Raw genomic sequence first — 23,484 nt, 5'->3', positions numbered from 1 at the left:
AAGTTTGAATAGGAAATCGTTTTAAATTACAAGAAGTATTTAGGCTAACAAAAGGAAAGATTAGTTAATTGTCAAGTTGCTAAATACCGGAACAGGCTATTAAATCACTTGCTTAAGAAAAGAAAACAGCCTTCTTCAGGGATTTCTCGGAAGACAGTTGCCATGCTCTGAAGGTTTCCATGAATTCTTAGTTCAAAATACTTATCTGCTCCCTTGCAATAGCATTCAATGCAAGATTGTGTATCATTTCCCTGACCTTTCTTACTAAAAAGCATTGGAATACTTTTCTTTGAAAGGAAAGCTAGTAACACCTACTCAGGATGCCTGTTATCTAGATGTTCCTTCCACCCAACTCAGCTCAAGATGCGGCCATCTGACCCCTCCATGCCGAATCTGCTGGCACCTACAGGCAGAGTAACTCACTCTCTGAGCTACACTGACTCTGTGTATGTGCCAGCTCTATGGCTCTCTGCTTTATTCAGGGTCCCTCCATGCTCCCTAACCCACAGGATACCTGTGGGTATCAAGCTGAGAATGGATCTAGGGGTGTAGACCTAATATGGGGACAATTGTGAGATGCCTTGGCAAATACGGAACTAAGATTGTCCACCAAGAGCTTAAAAGACAACAGATATGCAGAATCACTGCAGGGAAAGAATGAATGTGGATGGAAACTGGAAGTGTTGACATATCTAAGTAAGAATCTGTCCACCGAAAGGTGAGCACCAAGTATCATCCAGGCTGAGGGAAGTCTCAACAACTACTGTTCAGTGGAGAAAAAAGACAAATGCAAATGGCTAATTAAAATGTGATGAAAAAAATGTTTAATCTCACTAATACTCAAATAAATGAAGTTAAAATGAGATACTGTTTTAAGCTTATGTTTGGTAATGCTCAATGTTAACAAAGTTACTATGAGCTGGTCAGTGTGACGTGTTCTGGTAGAAGAGTAAAGTGCTTTTTGGAAAGCCGTTTGGCCACAGAAAGGGAGAATCCTTAAAATACTCCTATCTTATAAGGAAGAATATTGCAACATTCATATCTTGTATGTCAAGAAAACTTTCTATATCAGTTAGGTTTAGCTGCATATATTAAAAATCCCCAAACGACAATGGCAAACATCAATGTTATCTGCTAGGGAGGTTATAAAACAGTCCTTTAGCTGGACATTACCACCCAAAGTAAAACTGAGATTCTGTTATTAAGGGCATTGGGTAGGTAGCTAGCTAGCAATTTTTGCTTCATTATCCTGGGGTGCAAATTCGAACCTAAAAATAATCTCCAAAAAAGTCATTCATTTTAGGGAAAAGCACCAATTTTCAAAACTAGGGGAATATTTACAAATTGTAAATTGATTCAATGATTCCACAGAACAAGGAATATTATAAAGTTCTAAAGGCTAGCAGAACATGCTTTTAAAATAATGTTAGTTAAAAAAACAACATTGTAAAAAGTTTATACTCTCAAATATGCAAAGAACACTTTTAGTACTTTTGTTTTTGGTATCATTACTCTACAATTACATGAGGAACATTATATTTACTAGGCTCCCCCCATCACCAAGCTCCTCCCCCACATTCCTCATTGCAGTCATTGTCCATCAGCATAGTAAGATGTTGTAGAATCACTACTTGTCTTCTCTGTGTTGCACAGCCCTCCCCATGCACCCCCCCACATTATACATGCTAATCATAATGCCCTCTTTCTCCTCCACCTTATCCCTTCCTTCCCACCCATCCTCCCTAGTCTTTTTCCCTTTGGTAACTGTTAGTCCATTATTGGGTTCTGTGAGTCTTCTGGTGTTTTGCTCCTTCAGTTTTTCCTTTGTTCTTATACTCCACAGATGAGTGAAATCATTTGATACTTGTTTTTCTCCACCTGGCTTATTTCACTGAGCATAATACCCTTTAGCTCCATCCATGTTGTTGCAAATGGTAGAATTTGTTTTCTTCTTATGGCTGAATAATATTCCATTGTGATATGTACCACATCTTCTTTATCCATTCATCTAGTGATGGACACTTAGATTACTTCCATTTCTTGGCTATTGTGAATAGTGCTGCGATAAACATAGGGGTGTATTTGTCTTTTTCAAACTGGGCTGCTGCGTTCTTAGGGTAAATTCCTAGAAGTGGAATTTCTGGGTCAAATAGTATTTCTATTTTTAGTTTTTTGAGGAACCTCCATACTGCTTTCCACAATGGTTGAACTAATTTACATTCCCACCAGCAGTGTAGGAGGGTTTCCCTTTCTCCAAATCTTTGCCAACATTTGTTGTTGTTTGTCTTTTGGATGGTGACAACATTTTTAGTACTTTTAAAAAATATTTTTTAATACTTAAATATTACTTTTTAATGCTTTTCTTTATTTTCCTTATTTTTTCATACTTTTCTTTTTTATGTTTTTTAAATACTTTTCTTTATTGTTCATATTTTTCATAATGAGCATAGCTAGAATGGACACTAAAAGAATTTTGGACATTATTTTTTAAAACATTACAGCTGATGCCACATTTCCAGGTTTGTGATAGGATCTCAAATTGGAGATTCCTCCTGTTGTTCCAAACACCATGACTATAAGGGACTAAGTTATGACCGGGTACATTTTTCAAATTTAAAGAAAAAAAAAAATCCAGTGAAAAAACAAGGGAAAGCAGGTCACCTTCCAATGAACAAAACTCAGGATGGCCCAGATGTCCTTCTCTGTACAGCAAAATGCCAGAAGGAAATGGAGTCGTAGCATCATGGTCTGGCCAACATCATCACCCTCACTCATATTTACTGAACACCCGGTTGACCTCTAAGAACTGTTATTTGCTTATCCAGCATCTTACAAGGCAGGTATTATTGTATTTCACAAGGAACGTGGGGTAAGGGAGGTTAAGTGACTTACTCTTGGTCTCAGATTGTCAGTAGCAGAGCTGAAATTCAAACTCAGGAAGTGTGACTCCCCAGGGTCGTATTTTTTCCTGCCTACGTCTATAGAGCTTTGAAGGAAAACACATCATGTTGCAAAGAAGTCATCACTGATGTGTACCAGAGTTTAGAAAGTATGCTTCCCATCCACATATTTCAATAACTTCTCAAAGTCTTCCTCCACATTACCAAGGTAGTAATTACAATGAAAAAGTAACAAACATTACAGAAGAAACAGAGTGGTGGTAGGCATCAAAACGAGTGCAATCTTAGAACTAAGCATTTAAAAGCAGTAACCTCTCATGTGATAGGATGGATGCTGTGATGTCTAAACATAGTTACTGAGCCCAAGCTCATGCCACTCACCACATGACATGCCAATAAGTTGAGAGGCAGGGTGCTGTGGAAAGGAGAGTGACTTTATTTGGGAAGCCAGCAGACTGAGAAGATGGTGGACTCATATCCTAAAAAATCTTAACTTAGGGTTGATTTCAAGCTTCTTGTATAGTAAGGAAGTGAGGGTCAGGGGGTGACAATTGACCTCAGACATCTGGACATCAGCAAGGGTCTGATGAGGAGAGATGTGAAACTCCTTGTCAATGGTTGGTTGACTCCGGTCATTTTGTTGACATAAGTCTGGCCGTGGTGTTCCTATAAGTCCCTGACAATCTAGCCATCATTTCTGTTCATACTTCTTTATGTCCTTGGGGGAGGTGAGTAAAGGGCTGGTTGCATCAATCTTAAGTCATGAGTAAAGTTCCTTTTGACAATTAACAAACCTACATGCAGGCCTGCAGGGCTCTAGGGCTGGGCAGAAGCTTTTTGACCCAGAGATTAAGCAGCAAAGGAGACAGATACAGTATGAAGGCAGAGATGCCTTTTTCATTTGGCTACAAAGGGGTTTAATTTTGGTAAAAAAATGCTAAAGCCAACACAAGTTTTGATGACTCATTTTTAGAAAGAAGTCAAATCTGTCCATGAGGCTATGTGTTGGACCAACACTGTCAGGTGTGACGTGCCTGGCTCGTGGGAGGACTTAAGCTGCACTTCCTGGCTATCCTCTCTGGTCACAGCTAGCTCTTCCTGGCTTATACCCAACTTCTCAGTCCCATTTCATTTTTGTCTTTCAGCTGAAACTAAGATCTGCTTCAAATACTACCATGGAGTGAGTGGAGCCCTGCGAGCCACCACCCCCAGCGTCACCGTCAAAAACTCGGCAGCTCCCGTAAGTCCCATTTCTTCCTCTCTGGTCCAGCCTAATTCAGGTGCATCTTTACTGTCCCATTTTGTTCGTGTGTGTGTGTGTGTGTGTGTGTGTGTATACACTTATGCAGAGATATTGACAGGTTATGAATAGGTAGGTAGATGGAAACTCATCTCAGAATAGTGAGAGGAATGAGATATGCAGTCAAACTTATTAAAAGGAGTATCACTTTTGTTCAAGAAATGTTAAGCTTCAGTGGATAGCCAGATGTTTCTAATAGATTCATGCTTAATAGCAATGCATGATAAAGTCTTTCTTAGGAGTGTGTTTTATAAAATTCCTTGGCATTAAATATTTATATTTTTGTATGTTTTGATTTCTTTTTAGTCTTATAAATTATTTTTTTGAAATAGAATTTATAGTCTCAGACTGGTTTAGGTCATAGAATTATAAAAGTCAGCCTAGAAAAGACTAGAATGTCTGGTCCTTTTTTCTTTATACCGATGAGGAAACTGTGCCCTAAGAGCTGAAGCAATGTCCCTGAGGCCACACAGTGGGCTAGCTCCAGATCAGGGGTTTAAATCACATCTGGTGTTTCCTACTCTCGTTCACACACCATTTCCTAAATTACAATCTAGTTTTTACCTCTGTGGGGCTTCTCACCTTAGCTTTCAACATACATGATGGGGCCAGCTGGAGTCTACGTTCACATGGCATTCTATTTTCTCTTCACATAAATTAAAACTACTGACCAGGGGAGGCTGAACATAAACAGGAAGCACTTTGTCATGGTAGTATAAGTAAACAAAATTTATTTATTTTTCCTATGTAAAAGGAGAGAGAGAGAGAGTACTTGAAATAGGGAGGATTCAGGAAGAACTTTGGCTCCAAATACCATTTTGCAGTTTCACAATCAGCTGTTCAATGTGCTGGAGGTGAGCCAGTTAAGTCCTTGGTGACAGCAGGAAGATACACAGGCTCAAGGCCAGCAGCCGGTCTGCCTCCATCCTGAGAGGTGGGCAGGACTGGACGCTGGCCTAGCGGGGGCTCCCCAGGGCTGACAGTGAGGGACACATAGCACAGGAAGGTCCATCCATGTTTGTCATCTCACCGGCTGGGGCAGGAACGGAAATGTGGGAATCAGGGAAAGTGTCCCCAGAGTGCCAGGCCTCCTCTTACAGGCCCTTTGTACGGGCCATCCTCCAAAGAGGTCCTGCTACAAGTAGCCTAAAGGTCCTGCTACAAGTAGCCTATTGTTAAGGGGTGGGGGGCATTTACTAAACCAAGGCAGCAAAGCCAGAGGTGGGGCTGAACTGACCCAGAGGCAAGGTGGATGAAGCAGGGGGGTGGCCACCATACAGATAGAAAAAGAGGAAGCTGGAAGTGAGTCAGCCGATCTGGAACCTTCTGGGGCAGGCGTGGCTGTGTGTGATGAGGCAGCTTCTCACCAGTCATGACAGCTCCTGGGCCAGGGTGGGCCTCGCCCAGGGATGGGACTGCCTGTTGGCTCAGGCTGGCTGGGAGGGGAGAGCGCCTCACCTTTTGCTGCTCAGGAGGGATACTGTGAGTGAGCCAGCCCTGGAACTCAGATGAGTTCCTATCTTTGGGTAAGTCCTTTTTGGAGAAAGCTCTCTGGGGCATTTGGCTTCTCTGAACACAACCTACAAGGGATTCCAGATGGAACCTGCTTACCAGACGGAGGCAAAATGCCATGTACATCACCACAGAAGTGTACCATGTAAGCCTACAAGAAAACAAGGTGCCAACTGCCTGGAGTGGCTCTGTAGGCAAGCCTGAGATGCAGGAGAAACTATCAGCAAATGGACTTTCCAGGGGCTGCCCCCCAACCAGAAACAAGAACTAGTATCTGAGTAGAGGAAACATCAAAGGAGGTGCTTCAGTCCTGGGATACGTCTGGAAGATTCGTTCAGGACATTGCGCTGATTCTGTGTCATCTTTGATATTCTTGGGTGCTAACCTTGCTTCTCTTCAAAGTTCTGACATCCTGAAATACTCTGACCTGTTGCTTTTGTCCTAATTGTCATCCCCACATCGATTTTCTTCTCAAGAAGCAGTAGACGCTTGGTTGACACTCTATGTGCATCCATTCCACAGACAAGTCTTGTCCCTCTTGTTAACCCCCATGCACGCGAGAGGCCAGTCATAAGGCTGTATGATGCCAGGGGCAGAGAGGGGTCACAGACGAGCACGCCTCTTCCTGCAGAGAGTATTGTAATGTGCTTAGGGTTTTCTAATAGTTGAACTATTAGTGGCTCTTAGAGCAAGGAACACTCTTCAGAGGGGCTTCACTTGCCTTGTTTTAGTTGTCACAGCTCATCTTCAAGACAGGTGGGAACCATGTGTTTTGGTTAAGTGACCGTTTGGCCAGCTAGTGATGCAGAAGAAGCAAACCAAGTTCATACGTTTTGCAAATCATTTCAGCCACTGATAGGATTGAACAAGCTCTGGGTTAAATGAGCGTTTGCAGTCGGGTCTGGGAACTCACCCACACTGTTTCAGAGGAGAGATGCTACTCAAGTTTTCCAAAATCAATTTGTCATTGAACTTTGAGTGTCCGTTTTGATACTGAGGCTTGCACATGCTGTACTAATCTCTCAGGAAAAGTTGGCTGGCTGTGGCCGTTATGTCCCAAAAGTCAATGAGTTTGAGGCGATGTGCTGCAACTGTAATTCTTCGAAAAGGAGAAAGAAGTTCCTTTACTGTAATCAGCACTTTAATATCTGAGCATAGCAGGTTCCCAGTATGTATTAGTTCTTTCTCGGTTCCCCATCCCCCTTATCCTTTGTCTTTGTCCTTCTGACAGTTGTTGAGGACCCTGTTATAAACAGAGGCTGTCACCTATCCTTATCTTTCCAAGGCTCTCATTTATTTGTCATAATTGTATGTCAGAAACCGTGATGAGTAAGCTCTACGGAGATAAATGAAATACAAGCGCGTCACTGAGAACTCAGTTACTGTCTTACAGATGGTAAAAGCTGTCTGGCAGGTGTGGGGCTGCAGTGTTAAAAGCCGTCGTGCTGTGTAGAGAGAGCGGTGAGGGGGCACCTGCAGCTGCTGGGACGGCTTTCAGGGACGGTGGCATGCGGGCCGTGTCAGGCAGCATGACAGGACTTTGCCAGGCATGGGGGGCACATAGGCACAGCTGGCAGGAGGGTCAGTGTGTGCAAAGGCATGGGGCTATGAAATGCCCCAAGCCTGGGAGGGAAGGAGACCCAGTCTGTGTCAGCTCTAGAGAATGGATGCTCACTTCATTTCCTCCGTGTGTCCCCTTGGACTTGGTTTCATTCTCTTCTGAGCTTACCGAGAGCACCTAGCATATGTTGTATGTTTTACTTCAATTCTCTGTAACAAATCATGTCCAAAGGATGCTCTTCCAAAGGGTCTGACCATGCCACCACCGCCATGCTTTACAGTCTTTCTGAGTAAGTCCTGTGATAATTTTTTCCTCTCCCCATGTATACATTGAAGGATAGGAATCTATCCATACCTACAATTTGCCAAAATACAGGGAAGGTACATTGTCTTTAGCGCACCACACGTGCACTTTCTAGCCTCTCCCTTCAGGACTGTGCCGGAATGGTAGGTCTGCATGTCCTCCCTTGGCCCTTGGTGGGACTGAGGGGCCCCCTCTGGGAGGGCGTGCTGGCCGGGCTGACAGCTGTCTGCCGCTGGGTTCCCCTGCACTGTGTCTCCTGAGGGCACTGTCTGTAGCTCTTCCTGGTATGTGTTCAAGTCCTCAGCACACTGCTCCCCACGCCAAGTTTCTAAGACCTTTACTGAGGAATGTTCACTCTCACTGTGCAGTGGCCACCATGGTTTCCGTTGCCCCAGCAGTGCTGGGGCCCAGGGACCACAGCCCCTGGATACAGAAAATAGGTAGCTGTTGGAGGAATAACCACGGCAGCTCAGAAAGGGGGGCCCAGGGAGTTGGAGAAGGGCCCCCGAGTGAGGGACAGGCAGAGGACTTTGTGTTCCTACCTTATCTAAGCCTGGTGTAGGGCGGCCCCCCAGATTTAGATTTAGACCAAAAATGTATTTCTTACTCAGTCTTCATCAAGATTTTAATTTTGGCAATTCCATCAGGATATTGTTATCCTGGATTGTTCTTATCCTTAATTCACATTGCTATTATCTATTTACATTGCGGAGTCTTTTTTTCATATCTGTATCTTCTAGCTTTTTCAGTGAGAAATTGGAAGCAACTCCACATAACACTGTATCTTTGAAACTTATAAGAGAATGGTGAAAGGAAAGAAAGGACAGTGGGGAGATAATAGGGGCCACCTTTTGAATACCTGTCATGGATGGCTGAGTTAGAGACCATAGGAAAGAAATTACTGAATTAGAAGACAAACTTCTAAAAGCAAATTCAAAGGAAATTTACCCCAAACCTAGTAGAAATAGGAGATGAAAATAGGGAGAGAATAAAAAGACCTGGAGATCAAATCTATGGACAATAGGAATTTCCAAAAGAAGAGTATATAGAGAAAGAAGAAATAACCAATCAAAGAAAAGATAAAAACATTTTCTGATCTAAAAAACATACACTTTAAACTTAAAGTTGAAAGACCTAGTCATATTTTAGATATCTGGAATTTACATATTAAAATAAATATATATATTCATGGGAGAAAATTTAGTAAACATAAATAATAAAAAAAATAATTCAACCTACAGCAAGCCTGTGGAACCACACAATTTTCAAACTGAAGAATCCTATAAATGGCAGGAGAAACTGTCAGGATACCTGGAAAAAACAAAAGCCAAGAAACTTTGAATGCCTCCTCCCCAGCACTAAACTTGGCATGATGACCATGTAAAGGACACACTTTGTTTCCTACTGTCCCAGTGATCAAAGATGTGTGAGAACAAGGGAAGACAAATATCCTCAGGTGTGTAATATAGGGACGGCCCGCCATGTTCAAGATACAATTTCAGGTTTGAGGAAATTGTGAACAGAAGAGACTGGTAGTGAATAAGTTTGCTATAAAGGGGTAAGGTGAAATAGTTGAAAGTGTGAATTATTATTTTATTTTTCACATGTAGTATGATTTACTGTATGAATGGGTTGCACAAAATACTTTAACCTTCATAACTGAGAATGCATTCTTAAAAACTCTTTAGAAAAAACTCCTAAAATATCAAGACTTGCTAAGATAGGGAATACTTGTTTAAACCAGAAAGGCAGCATCATACCTGTGGAGGCTGAGAGAGATGCCTGTGGGGCCCTTACCCATCACAGACCCAGGAGCCGGCATCCACAGCACATAGATTGCACACAGCACTGGGATCTGTAGATGTTGACGATGTAGCTAATTTGGTTGGATCCACTGAAACATGTCATGCCACATCCAAGCTCCACCAGTATTCCATGACTGGTTTATAAAGGGTTCTTGAGCAGCAGTGAGGACATCTAACCCAGCGACTATATTAGTGGGGCCATGGTCACCACTACAAGACCCCAGAAGGCATGGCTGAGACTACAAACGTTTGTTTTCGCAGTTCTGGAGGCTGGAAATCCAAGACCAAGGTGTTGACAGGTGTGGTTTCTCCTGAGGCCTCTCTCCTTGGTTTGCCAGAACTGGCTTCTCACTGTGGTCTCACATGGACTTTCCTGTGTGCACGCTCATCCCTGGGGTCTCTTCCTCTCCTTATAAGGACACCAGTCCTATCAGACTAGGGGCCCACACTAAGGACCTAATTTAACCTCAGTTACCTCTTTAGAGGCCTTATCTCCAATGCAGGTACATTGAGAGTTAGGGTTTCAGTGTGAATTGGGAGAGGAAGGTACATAAATCAGTCCATAACAGAGATGCACAGTCTCCTAGGGCTGACTTGATGAGTCTGCTCTAGCTGTCTATGCACAGTCTCTGTGCTCCAGGAAAAATCTTATACCCTTCTATCTGTCTGTCTATCAAATGCTATTATAATATGACATACATGTAGTATGTTTATATATTGTATGTATTTATATAAATATGTAATTATATATATTTAACATATTTGACATATATACTTAATATATATTAAAATGTAAAGATTTGAGTGTAATTTCTGGGACTTTTTAATGAAACAACAGAAGACTCCTGATCTAAAACCACCAGTCTTGTCTCCCTGGTCATAAATATAAATAGATGTACCTATAGCTATAGATATAAAGTAATGTTATATATACACATCTATGTATATACACAATTCTATTTATGAAACTTTATTCTATTTTTATTTATGTGAGCTTGATCACCTCTACCCACTCCAACAAACCAAGTATGAACTCATCCATTACAATACTTAGCCATGAAACACTAGAGGTTTTTAAAATTAAAATTGGATAAAAATAAGTATATAGATGTCACCATTTTTTATATTTAAATAGTATATGCTCCTTGGAAATACATAGAAACAAACAAACAAACAAAATATCACCCATGATCCCACCAGTCCGGGAGCCTCAGGAACTCAGAACTCACAGACAAGAAGAGGTTTGATGATCTCTGACCCTGGGACCAGAATCCGGAATGAATTGAGCAAGTCTCCCAGGGAAAGGGCACTAGCCAGCATCTGGGTTGTGTGGATTCTCACGGCCAGCTGGCACAGCGCCTTTTACACAGTAAGTACCCATTCAATGGTCATCAGGTTGGCAAACGTCTACCTGAAAATATTCTAGTTTTTAAGTCTTAAGTGGCCATTCTATAAAAACTCTTGATTAACACATCATTGAAGGATAAGAAATTTCAAGTACAAAGATCTTACATCCAGATTTGTAACTTTGACTTCAGTGCTCAACTCAGTGGTCACACTCTGGAAAAAACTTTCCTTCGGGGAAAAAGTTTTAAGGGGACGTAAACTATTCCTTCCCAAGAATCTCACAGAGCTGACATAAGTAAATTAAATCTGACCACTAAGCAGAGTGGATGAAGGCAGAGTACAAAGCATGCCGGTGGGTCAGAGACACCTGGGACTTGGAAGGGAGGGCTCAGTTCCTCCACACCCCCAAGAGGGCTGCCCTTCCCTCGTGCCAGCCACATTTTCAAACCTAATTAAGAGTTCCACAGTTATCATATACAGCAAACTGTCATTAAGGTTTATTGCCTTTTTTGGTCTATGAGCAAAGTGAAATTTAAGTTGATGAGCAAGTGCATTAACTCTGATCTCTTCATTTCTTTGCTTCAAAACACCCAAGACCTAATTGAGGAGCAAAGCCCTCCAAATGGGCTGACTCAGGAATTGTTGCTCACCCTGCCCCCTCATAATAATTAATCTAGGGTTCTGGTAGATCATCAGATTCCACCTCCTTCAACCACCTGCACTGGACCATGAAGGGTCCCTGGATTTAAGGTGCTGTGACTAACCGGGGGGCTGGGACCAGTGCTTTCAGCTCAGGGGTCTTCCCAGGGCTGTTTCATTAGAGTTTCAAAACCTCAGAATCAAATTCTTACATTTTAATGCACAAAGATAAATGTTTTTTCCCTCCTTTGCAGTCAGTTGCCCTATGTTGCTTTACAAACATGTCAGAAGCCCTTAAGTTAGTCAAGTCCTCAGGCATGTGGCCAGAGTGTAAAGGCCTCTGTCTGTGTGCTCACGCTAAAAGGTAAGTCAGAATTATCAGGCAGCCCTAGAATGGAAATTGGAAGTCTGATCCTCGAGATTTTCTTATACTTCCCCTGGGGCTATGCTTAATTTCTCTGCCTGAGTTCTTGACTGCAACCACCTTTTATGAGAAATGACTGCTCCGTCAGAACCCAAAAATGACTGCGTTTCAGAAGAGGTTAGTAGAACCTTAAAATTAATGCTTCATTTTAGGGGTGCACTCATTTATACATCCAAACAGATGCATTTACTAATAGGTTTTTTTTTAAAAGAGTCCCTCAAGTTTTACTGCGGGAGCCTATTTCATTTCATTGGCCAAGTATATAATATGTGTGTGTTATACTTTCAGATTTTAAAAAATACCATGCTTGCTTAAAGTTGTCAAGTTAGTTTAAGCAATTAAAAGAAATCTAGCTATTTGGAATCAATATTCTTTATCTCTTTAGACCCTTTCTAATAATTTCTATTTCTGTAGTTCACCTTTATTTGAGGCCTTAAAGGGCCAACATGAGGTGATTTGCTCTCCTGTGTGCACAGTGGCTATTGGGTGAGGAGAGAGGAGAACTTGCCTGGAGAACATTTATTTAAGGGCAGGAGAATCTAAGTTTTCAAAGAGCTCCTTATAAGCTGGCACGATCACATGTGTTATGGCTGCAGCTCTCCCAGATGACCTGCCTCCGGAGGATTCCGCATTGTTCTCTCACTTGTCCCAAGTATACGTTGTTGTAACACTTTGAAACTGAAAAAAAATATGGACCTACAACTAAGTGTAGGAAGTGAAGTGTAATTATTGTTTACAGGGTGTGTGTGTGTGTGTGTGTGTGTGTGTGTGTGTGTGTGTGTGTGTGTATGTGTTAGACTAATAGGAATGGGAAATTAAGAGTACACTGAAGTCAAGCAGAACTGGTTTCAAATTCCTGCTCTAGGATTTCCTAGCTCTGTGTTTTTGAAGCAAGAAAGGCACTCTTTTAGGATACCCAGCCAGAATAGTGACACTAGCATTTTTTTTCTTATTCCTTCTTACACTTACTTTCCACTCCTAAAATCCTTCTTTTTTGAATAATACAAGGAAAGAATGGAATACAGAAATGGATAATACCATTTTGTCATAATTTTTCTTCTTGAGTTATGCAAATGAAAATTGGACTAATGCTTTCCTCATGCATTTAACAAGCATTTGTTGCCAAATATTTTTTTTAAATAACCCATTGTCCTATATTCGCTGAACAGTAAACAGGGATGCCCAAAACCTGAGATTAGCTTATACTTCTGACCACCAGGATTCTTCATGCAGAGTTAGGGTCTGGAGGTGGGAGCCCTGGGTGGTCCCCTCTTATCCTGAGATGAATGTCTCTCTCCTGCACAGTCAGTTCTCTCTCCTGCACCTTTCCCATCCTATCACAAAACATTTTGGCCCTGAACTAGCTTTTTTTGATATAATATTCTTCTTTCCATGACTTTCCATGATGGGCTGCTTCTGCCTGCTGCCTTCTCCTTTTACATCTCATCTCAGCCTCGTTTGTTGTCTTTCTGACCCCTGAATACAGCAAGCTTGTCTGCCCTCAGGGCCTTGGCCCTTCAAGTTTCTCAGCTTTGAACATTTTCCCAGGTATTTAAATGACTTACTCCCTCTCTTCATTTAGGATTTCTCCCAATGTTACCTCCTCAGAGTGGCCTTCCATAACCATTCTCTCTAAAATATTCTCACACACCTCCTGTCACTCTGCATTCTCTGTTAGGCATTTGTTTTGCTCATGGTGCTCTTGTCGGAATCCGTGTTTGCTCTCCCTATTAAACAGTAGCTTCTAGGGGCAGGGTATGCCTGCCTGTCCTATTTAAGGCTGTCTCCCAGCACCGGCTAGAGCAGTACCTGGCCTGTGGCAGGCCTTCCATAAAACATGTGTACCTGGTCGGCATGGTCCAAGCCTGGCTCAGCCACTCAATGTGGTGGCTTTGAGCAAGTTGTTAACCTCTTTAAGGCTCAATTCCTGACTTCGCTTACAGATAGGAGATAAAAATAGAACCTCTTCACAGGACTGCTGAAAGGTTGTCTGAGGTTGAGGTAGAATGGTGCCTGTGACGCTCTTAGCACTTGCCCAGCATGTAGGAAGAACACAGTAAAAGTGAATTCATAGTATGAATCTTATGAGTTGATCTGATAACTTTTTGTTTATGGGACTATTCCAGCTCTCTTGTTTCAAAATACATAGATTTCAGTATCAGTGTAATATAGAGAAGCTAAATGCCCTATTTGAGCAATATACAGAAAGTTCAAAAGTGCCAAAAATAATGAGCTACTACCTATGAGCAAAGGTTTAATTCCTTCATTTAAGATGTTTCTTTAGAGGAATTTCATGCACCTAGAATAGTACCTGAGAAATGGATGGATGGATGAATGGGTAGATGGATGGATGAAAAGTACTTCAAAATGATGACCAAACTGAGGATTTTATTTTAACAAATATTTATAAGAAAACAACCAGATCAAAAGTGCTATGGATTTCTTCTAATGCACAAATAAGTCTTGTTATTTGGAGACCTTGTCTTCGAAAATTGCAATTTAAGCAATTAGAGGGTGGGCCTCAGCTTTCATGTAGCCCCTAGAAATGCAGAGGGGAGTAGGTGTGAGGTTCTTGGATGCTGACCAGTATTTAATGAAAGAGCAAGAACTCTCCCACCATGTGGGTGAGAAGGGCAGTACTCATCATGGGATCCAGCGAGTTGTAGGGAGCACGCACACCTGTGGGGCATCTGGAGGGAAGGCTGCAGCTACTGCTCTGGGGCCCCCAAAATGGCAGAGTGCCTAGGAGCCGAGAGCAAGCCCATCCTTGGACCCTGGTGGGCTTTTCCTAATTTCTTTCAGAAAATGAGAATCTCTGGCATGTCATGGGAGAGGACATTGCACTGGAGAGAGACACGCTTTTTGCCTAGAACTTAAATATATTTCTACATGGGAGTATGTCTTAGAAATTTTAAAGCAAGGCAACGAGGAGGAGATGATTTGTGTGAGAGCAAAATCATTTTGTAAGCATCTTTTCAGGAATATCTTTCATGCCGTGAGACATAAATACTGTCACAGTTTTACCATACATGCAGATGGGTGAACCATGCGTGACTCTCTCTGGAATTTGATCCCTCACGTTGCTCGTCTCTGTCAGAGGGAGTGGGTGGCTGCAAAGAGCTCTGTGCAAAACGCAGTCCTTTTCTTTCACTAAACACACTGTTTGACCCAGAGGCATTAGCAACTGACATAATTCCAATGGTTTAATTTCCCCAAAGTTTTTGCAGTCTATGAATTTAATAGCTGTTTTTAAAAAGTAAAATTAAAGCAGTTTTTTCCCTCTAACCTCACAGGCTAAGATGCAAAGGCCTAACTCTTGTCACTTTTGCATCCTTAGCTGGGCTTGCTGGTGGGAAAGGAAAAAACCCAGGTTTAGAAGGACTATGGTTTTGAGGAATTTCATAATCTGTTAGAACAAGATTCTAAATTCAAAAAGAGCTTCAGACAAAGGAACGCCTCTCTTTCCTCCATACTCTCTTCCAGTCAGCCACAGATTGTACCCATTTACCCCTTACTGGTCTGAGGCTCCATCCTCTGGGTCCTTCCACCCACTCTCAGGACCACATTGGGTGGGGCCGTCTCCAAATTAGCCCCTCTGCCTCCACCCTGTAGCTTCGAACTTCTTGGTTCTCAGCCAGGGTGCACTCTGAGCTCACTTGAGGAGCTGGAAGGACAGATCTGTTCCACCCAGAAGGTCAGCCTGCCTGGTCTGGAGAGGCCTCGTGCAGGTCCAGAAAACGCCTGCACCATATCCTCCAGGCTGTGGTGGGGCGAAATGGCAGAGCACAGTAGAAGCATTGCCCTGCCCTGTCCAGGCCACCTCCAATCATCTGCAATATGTACGCATCACTATTTAGAGTAAATTTTATCATTTGAATAAAAAACGTTATTTTCCAAAAAATAAAACCAAATCTTCAATGGCTCTCTCTTGCCTAAAGGGTTAAGTTCAAATTCCTAAACATACACCACAGTGGAAAAGGTATAAAAATAAACCATAGATAAGTTAAAATATCCAGCATGGCAAAACCAGCCTCCATTTCCCGTCCCCTGTAGAGCCGCACGGCCACCACACGTTCCAGCTCAGGGATGTGCGGGGCTCATGGCTCCCGGGACCCCAGGCTGGTTTAGGTCTCCCGGCCTCTGTTGCTGTGAGTGCCTCTGCCTGCAGCGTCTTTTGCCCCCTGGTTCTTTCCTTCTCATCCAGAGATTCCAGTCAGGAGTCTTCAGCCTCCTGATCAAGCCTCAGCCATCTCTCTGACAGTAGTACTGAAGCAATTGGTTGCTCTGTCTGTCGGAGATCAGTTCCTTAGCAGAAGATGCCAAGTCCCCCATGGCGCTCCAGGCCTCAGGAGAGATGGCAGTGGGTGAGCCTCCTTCCCTGATGCACACAGCAACTCCCAGCCCCATCTAGCTGCCCTTCTCCTCCTCATGCACTTTGTGACACCCTCCCTCTACTTGTGTCCCCCTGGCTTTTGGAGTACATTCTGGGATGGTTTTGCTTTTAGTAAAAGTATGATCTATCAGTGCATACACACACAAAATGGTTGAAGATATGGAAGGAACATGGGGTCATAAAAGGATTGTTACAAAAGGGGAAGAAGTCAATCAAGGAGACTAGAGAGGTAAGTTTTCTAATATATTGTAACATAATTATTCCACATGCTGTATGATGTATATTATACACACGTATTTTTTTAAGCTGGGAAACATTGGAATAAATTCATTTTTAACAGATTAGTTGTATTTCCAAATACTATAGCTAATATATTTTTCTTTGCCCTTCAAACACCTTCCCAGCTATTTTAAATTTAAAGCAAGGAATCCAGTTGTTAATCATGAGCTGCCAATTTATTGCCCCTATGAAGTGCCCTAAAAATCTGGAAACAAAGGGAAATGTGTGTGTGTGTGTGTGTGTGTGTGTGCATGTGCATGCATGCATGTGCACACATGTGCCCTGTCTTGTTCCAGAAAGGATTTCAGTCTACTTAACAGAATATACAAGTTCATACGTGAACCACTGAAGAGTGGGATTCTAGGATCAGGTTAGTGTGCCCTTGACAATGGTGGCCACCACTTTATAAGGGCTGTGGTGCGGGCTGATGTTTATGTGTTCAAGGGGTCCTTACTTAGGAACAAGGCCATTTGTGGTTTCAAGAGGGATAAAAGCTTGCTATAGTCACTCAGGAGTGCAGCTGTTGTTGGTTCTAAGCTGGGCCAGATATTTCTCACAAGGCAAAAGAATGTGTTGAAATGAGCTCCAGCTCATAAAGGAAATAGAGTGAAGATGGCTGTATTAGTTTCCTACTGCTACATAACAAATTACCACAAAGCTAGCAGCTTAAAACAGCACATATTAGCTTACAGTTTTGTAGGTCATAAGTCAGGATGGCTGGATTCTGCAAGTAAATACCTGAAATCAAGGTGTCAGCCAGGCTGACTGTTCATCTGGAATTTCTAGGGAAATTCTGCTTTTAAGCTCAGTCCTTTTGTTGGATAAGCTCAGTTCCTTATGGTTGTAAGACTGAGGTTCCCATTTTCTGTACTGGCTCTTCAAACCAGCAACAGTACATCAAATCTTCTCACTTTATATCCCTGACCCCTTCTCTTTCTCTGACCTTTAGACTAAAATTTAAAGGGCTCATGTGGTTAGATTAGTGCCCCCCTCCCCCAATATCATCTCCCTTTCTCAAAGTCAACTGTGACATATCACCTAATCACACGAGTTACTCATAGTCCCTGAGAACATGCAGGGCTTATATACCAGAGGCAGGAAATCTTGGGGCCCAACTTAGAATTCAGCCTGCCACAATGGCTTAAAGGGTCGCTCCAGCCCTCCTGGTATTTGGGGTTTGAAGATGGAGGAGAAAAGAGTGAAGCCAAGCCATCCCAAGTCAGAGTTCTTAACTATCCACCTTATATGGAGGTTCACTCCCAGGAGTGCGCATGGCCCCTGAATAAGCAGTGCCACCCTGGCTCACACAGCATTCTTCCCCCATGAGATGCTGCATACTTGCCCTAAGTCCAGCCTGATCTTAAAGTAAGCATGTAGATGTTCTCAACTCCCTACATGCTTCTTCTGTCTTCTAATGGAACCCTTCTAGAAATTCTGCCCACCTCCACCTCCTTGCCCACTTTAGCCCTGTGACCCCTGATCTCAAACTGTGATTCCTAATCCCAGGTCCATAGGCTCTAAGATCAGCTCCAAGATGAGGGAGACATGCTGATTAGCTACCTTTTCTGCACCACCTTGAGAGTGTTGGAGCTACTGTAAGCTCACTGCACTGTTGCTTTTATGTTTTCTTCATTTCATTAAGGCTAGGTTTTGTTTACAAAGTGATTAAAAACAGCTTGACATGAATTTGTTGGAAAACTGAGAATAGAAAAATATGGACAAGACTCCACGCATGTTAATTTAACCCAGATGAGCATGGCATACCCATAAAGCATGGTAAAACAAATGAGCATGTGCTCGTTTTCCTGAGGTGTGTGTATGTAATAGAGTCTGGCTGAACAAAAAATTATCTAGCCATGTAGAGGGCACTAAGGCAGCTTTCAAAACTACCTTCGTGTCATGTCTCACAGCCCGCCCAGTAGGTCCTTTGATAGTTCTCTTTATGCTTGGCATTCCTCATCTGTAAGGTAAATCATCAAACATCAGACAATCAAACATAATAAAATCTGTAACATTAAAAGGTCAGAGGTTAAAAAACAAATAGAAATAGCAGCATTAGCCTAATTTAGAGCACTTAGTATGCCAGCCTTTGCGCTAAGTGTTTTATGCTATTATCTCATTCAGTTCTCAGGAGAACTCAGTGAGGTAGGTTCCTTTCTGGCTCCTATTTAACAGAAAGGAAACAGAATTAGAGGAGTTGATGGCCTTGCTCTGGACCACTCAGTCTGAGGAGAGGCTGGCAGAGAAGGGAAAGAGCCAACTCCAGACTGAAAGCACTGAGTCCAGCTTAAGCTCTCAACACCATATTGGACACCTGCCTAAATGCCTGAGTCATCCATCCACTTCATCTTCAGGAAATTCAGAATCTGCTCCTGAAGTTTTCATCTCTTTGAAAAGAAGGAATAAAACAATACTTGGCTATTATACAATATCAAATCTACTTTAAACCAATAGCCAACATCAAATTTTTTGGTTAAATACCAGAACAAGAAACAACTGTGGGAATGATGTCACCAAGATGGTGGTATAGGAGACCCCAGCCTCTGTTCCCCAACAAAGATCAATAATTGGACAGCTATCCACAAACAAAAGCATCTCTGGGAGAGCTGTGGACCACTTAAGAAACTTCAATAACACAGTAGAACAAAGTCCTGAAAATTATCACACAAGAGAAAGAGGACAACTTCATTTTGGCCGCATCATAATATGCCTGAGGCTGGCAATGCTTAGCACTAGGAGGGAAAGCCTTGGCTAGAAAGAGTTCCCCTCACTGGGAAAGGAATAGATGAGAGCCACTAGCTTCCCCAGCCTTTTGGGGAACCACACAAGATCCCACTTAGATACCACTGCACCCAGTCCAGCAAAGTGGAGATGTATGGAGGCATCTAGGAATAAGGAAGGACCTACCAATAGCAGCCACACAACAGGAGTGATCATGGTTCATAGGAATCTGATCTACAGACAAGCTTGCCACTTATGCCACTGAAGAAGGAACAAGTGTTCAGCACAGCTGCCGCAGAACCCCTGCAGATTTTACCAGCTTTTGCCCCAGAGGCATTCATATTTGCTGATGCAAGCTACATGAGCCCCTCTAAGCTCCCTCCCTCCATGTTCTCACCAAAGCCTGGGAACCACACCAGCAGCCAGCCCAGGCCTCTGTGATTGCATAAGTGAGAGATGCCAGCCTCAGACCCTCACAGCTGGCCCCATCAATGCACACGCACTCAGGGCTAGCTCCTCCAGCTGTGCTCCTGCATGCTTCCAGCTTGACTCCTAACATAAGCCTGCAGGTGTGCAGGAGACTGTGCAGCTATAGGAGGGCAAAATCAACAGCCAGAGGCCCCACAGATGCTTGTAGTCTTAAGTAAGGCACTGTCTTCTGTCACTGGTCTGCACCATTGTGCTCACCTGCAGCTGCAACCTCCAGCTGTGCACCTGCATGTCCCTACCTGAACCCCATGTCCAATCTCCACTGCTGTGCACCCAGCAAGACTTAGCAGCCAGAATACTACATCTGAGAGCTAGAGCACCCACAATTGGCCACAGTCCTTGCCACTTCTCCTGGCCCACAACACTACATGTGTATGTACAACCAGCCCCTGCCACTATACAGATACTTGCAGCTGGATACCACTGGATATGACAGCCACTGCTGCCTGCCCTGGTTCTTAGCTGCAGGACCTGGAGGTGCTGCCGAGGACCCCCAACAGCACTGGCAGAGCCACAGTGGATCCCCTACATGATCACCAAGGACCACAAAGTCACGAATGCTATGGACTCAGCAGCCTGAACCAGTGACATCATGCCTCCCCTGGACCCAGAGTCTCCACACACCCTGCCTTTTGGCACCTTGCATGTTCCAGCATGCTCCCACCCACAAGTGAAAGTCTTTCTTTACCAAAATGTGGAAGAGATGATTGCTTCCTAAAATGCACAGACACCAGTGCAAGGCAACAGAGATAATGAAGAGTCGTGGAAACACAGCTCTACCACAGGAACACAGTGTACCTCCAAAGTGACCCCAAAGAAATGGAGGTCAATAATTACATTACAAAAATTTCATAATAATTGTTGTAAAGATACTCAGATTGTGATTGTTTTCCTGAGGTGTGTGTATGTAATAGAATCTGGCTGAACAAAAAATTATCCAGCCATATAAAGGGCAATTCAATGATATCAAAAAAATGATACAAGAACAAAATGAGAAGCTCAACAGAGATAGAAAATATAAAAATGAACCAAACAGAAATTTTGGAGATGAAGAACACAATGACTGAACTGAATAATTCAATAGAAGGCAGATTTGAGCAAACAGAAGAGTAAGCTCAAAGACAGATTAGTTGAAAGTATCCAAGCAGAGGAGCAGAAAGAAAAATACAATGAAAAGGAATGAAGAAAGACTGCTTTCTCAGTAGGACATCATCAAAAGGACCAATCTACAGATTACTAGAGCTCTAGAAGGAGAACAGAGGGAAAAAGCAGCAGAATACCAATTCAAAGAAATAATGGCTGTGAACTTCCCAAATCTGGAGAGAGATTTGTATTTCCAAGCTCATGAAGCTGATAAGTCACTTAACAAAATCAACTTAAAGAGATCCTCAAACACATTATAATAAAACTGTCAAAAATCAAGGACAAAGAGAATTTTAAATGCAGCAAGAGAAAAAAACTTGTAATTCTAAGGGAACATCTATGAGACTATCAGCAGATTTCTTAGCAGAAATCTTATAGGCCTGGAGAGAGTGGAATGATACAGTCAAAGTGCTGAAAGAAAAAAAACTGCCAACTGAGAATGCTTTACCTGGCAAAGATGTCCTTCAGAAATGAAAGGAAAGTATAGACTTTCCCAGAAAAATATAAGCTGAGGGAATTCATTACCACTCAAGCTGCCTTGCAAAAATGCTCAAAAGGAGTTCTTCAAGCTGAAATGGAAATACGTGAATTAGTAACATGAAAATATATAATACACTGGCAAAGGTAAGAATATAGTCAGATTCAGAATATTCTATTACTATAATATGTGTTAAGCATAAAACTTTAGTATAAAAGATAAAGGACAAGAGTATAGAAAATATCTATAGCTATAATTTGTTAATGGATGCACAATATAAAAAATTGTGACATCAAAAACATTAGAGGGAGAGTTAAATGGTAGAGGTTTGTATATGATCAAAGTTAAGTGATCAGCATGAACTAGATGGTTATATCTATAAGCCATTTTATAAGTCTCATGATAATCACAAAGTAAAAATTGCAGTAGATTCACAAAAGATAAAGAGAAGGGAATGAAAGCATACAACTATGGAACATCTTCAGTTCACAAAGGAAGGCAACAAGAGAGGAAGAAAGGAACAAGGGAACTACAAAACAGCTAGAAAACAGTCCCTAAGATGGCATTAGGAAGTCCTTACCTGTAATTACTATCTATGTAAATGGATTGAATTCTCCAATCAGAAGACATAGAATGGCTGGCTGATAAAGAAAAAAACAAAAAAACTCAACAACACTCAACCATATGCCGCCTACAAAAGACTTTCTTTAAGGACACACCTAGGTTCAAAGGAAAAGGATAGAAAAAGATAATCCATGCAAGTGTAAGCCAAAGAGAGCAAAGGTGGCTGTACTATTATTAGACAAAATAGACATTAAGCTAAAAGCTATAAAAAGAGACAAAGGGGTTAATTTATTAAGAATATACAGCAATCCTAAATATATGTATATATACCCCCACCATCAGAATACCCAAATATATTAAGGAAATATTAACAGTTCTGAAGGAAGAAATAGACAACAATACAGGGACTAATAGGGAACTTCAGTACCCTAATTTTAATAACAGGTAGGTGATATAGACAGAAAATCTACAAAAAACGTTGGCTTTAACTGTACTTTAGACCAAATGGACTTAACAGAAATACAGAACTTCCCATGCAACAGGAGAAGAATACATGTTATTCCCAAGTATACATGGAACATTCTCCAGGATAGATCATATGATAGATCACAAAAGAAGTCTTAGCAAATTTTGAGATTGAAATCATACCAGGTGTATCTCTTCCAAATACAATGGTATGAAACTAGAAATCAGAAACAGGAGGAAAGATGGAAAATTCACAAATACATGGAAATTAACACATTCCTGAGCAATCAGTGGGTTAAAAAGAAATCAAAAGGGGAATTAAAACATACCTTTAGGCAAATGAAAATGGAACTACAACATGCCAAAACTATTGGATGCAGCAAAAGCAGTTTTTAGAGGGAAATTTATTAGTAATAAATGCCTACATAAGCAAAAAGATTTCAAATAACAACCTAAATTTACACGTAAAGGAACTAGAAAAAAAAAATCTAAGTCCAAAGTTAGCAAAAAGAACGAAATAACAAAGATCCAGGCAGAAATAAATTAAGTAGACACCAAAAAAAAAAAATATGAAAAACTAACAAAATTAAGAAACATTTTTTTTAAAGATAAACAAAATTGTCAAACCTTTAGCTACAAAAAAAAGACTGAAGTAAATAAAATTGGAAATGAAAGAGGAGACATTCCAACTGATACCATAGAAATAGAAAGGATAAGTAATGATTATGAACAATTATACACCAACAAATTGGATAACCTAAAAGAAATGGATAAAGAAATTTAGATAAACATATAACCTACCAAAACTGTATCATGAAGAAATAGAGAATCTAAACAAATCAATAATGAGTAAGGAGATTATTCCTTTATGTGTTAACATGACAGGGATATGGGATGCCCAGATATTTTGTCAAACGTTATTCTGGTTTTTCTGTGAAAGTACTTTTTGATGAATATAGCATTTAAATCGATAACCTGAGTAAAGCAGGTTGACCTCCCTCATGTTGATGGTCTTACCTATCAACTGAAGGTCTGAATAGAACAACCCTAACATTCTGTTGAACAAGAGGGAATTCCTCCTGCCTGCCTTTGAGCTGGTACCTCAGTTATTCCCTGCCTTTGGACTCAATATGAAACATCAGCCTTTCCTAGGTCTTGGGC

At 41.8% G+C, this 23,484-nt stretch overlaps 1 protein-coding gene across 4 annotated transcripts in view; it reads left to right on the top strand.

Moving 5' to 3' along the window:
• Nucleotides 1–23,484, top strand: part of HECW1 (HECT, C2 and WW domain containing E3 ubiquitin protein ligase 1) — a 374,060-nt gene that overhangs the window by 205,995 nt on the left and 144,581 nt on the right. For 3 of the 4 annotated variants that reach the window (XM_057504386.1, XM_036918894.2, XM_036918893.2), the window contains exon 5: nt 4,046–4,140. In XM_057504386.1, the coding sequence (XP_057360369.1) occupies nt 4,046–4,140 (95 nt within the window). Of the gene's footprint in view, nt 1–4,045; nt 4,141–11,761; nt 11,909–23,484 lie in introns of those variants that run through there. The other variant, XM_036918897.2, reaches the window with a different exon arrangement.

The sequence above is a fragment of the Manis pentadactyla genome, chromosome 7 (assembly GCF_030020395.1).
Source record: "Manis pentadactyla isolate mManPen7 chromosome 7, mManPen7.hap1, whole genome shotgun sequence".
Lineage (NCBI taxonomy): Eukaryota > Metazoa > Chordata > Mammalia > Pholidota > Manidae > Manis > Manis pentadactyla.
This window is presented reverse-complemented; position numbering and strand designations above follow the sequence as displayed.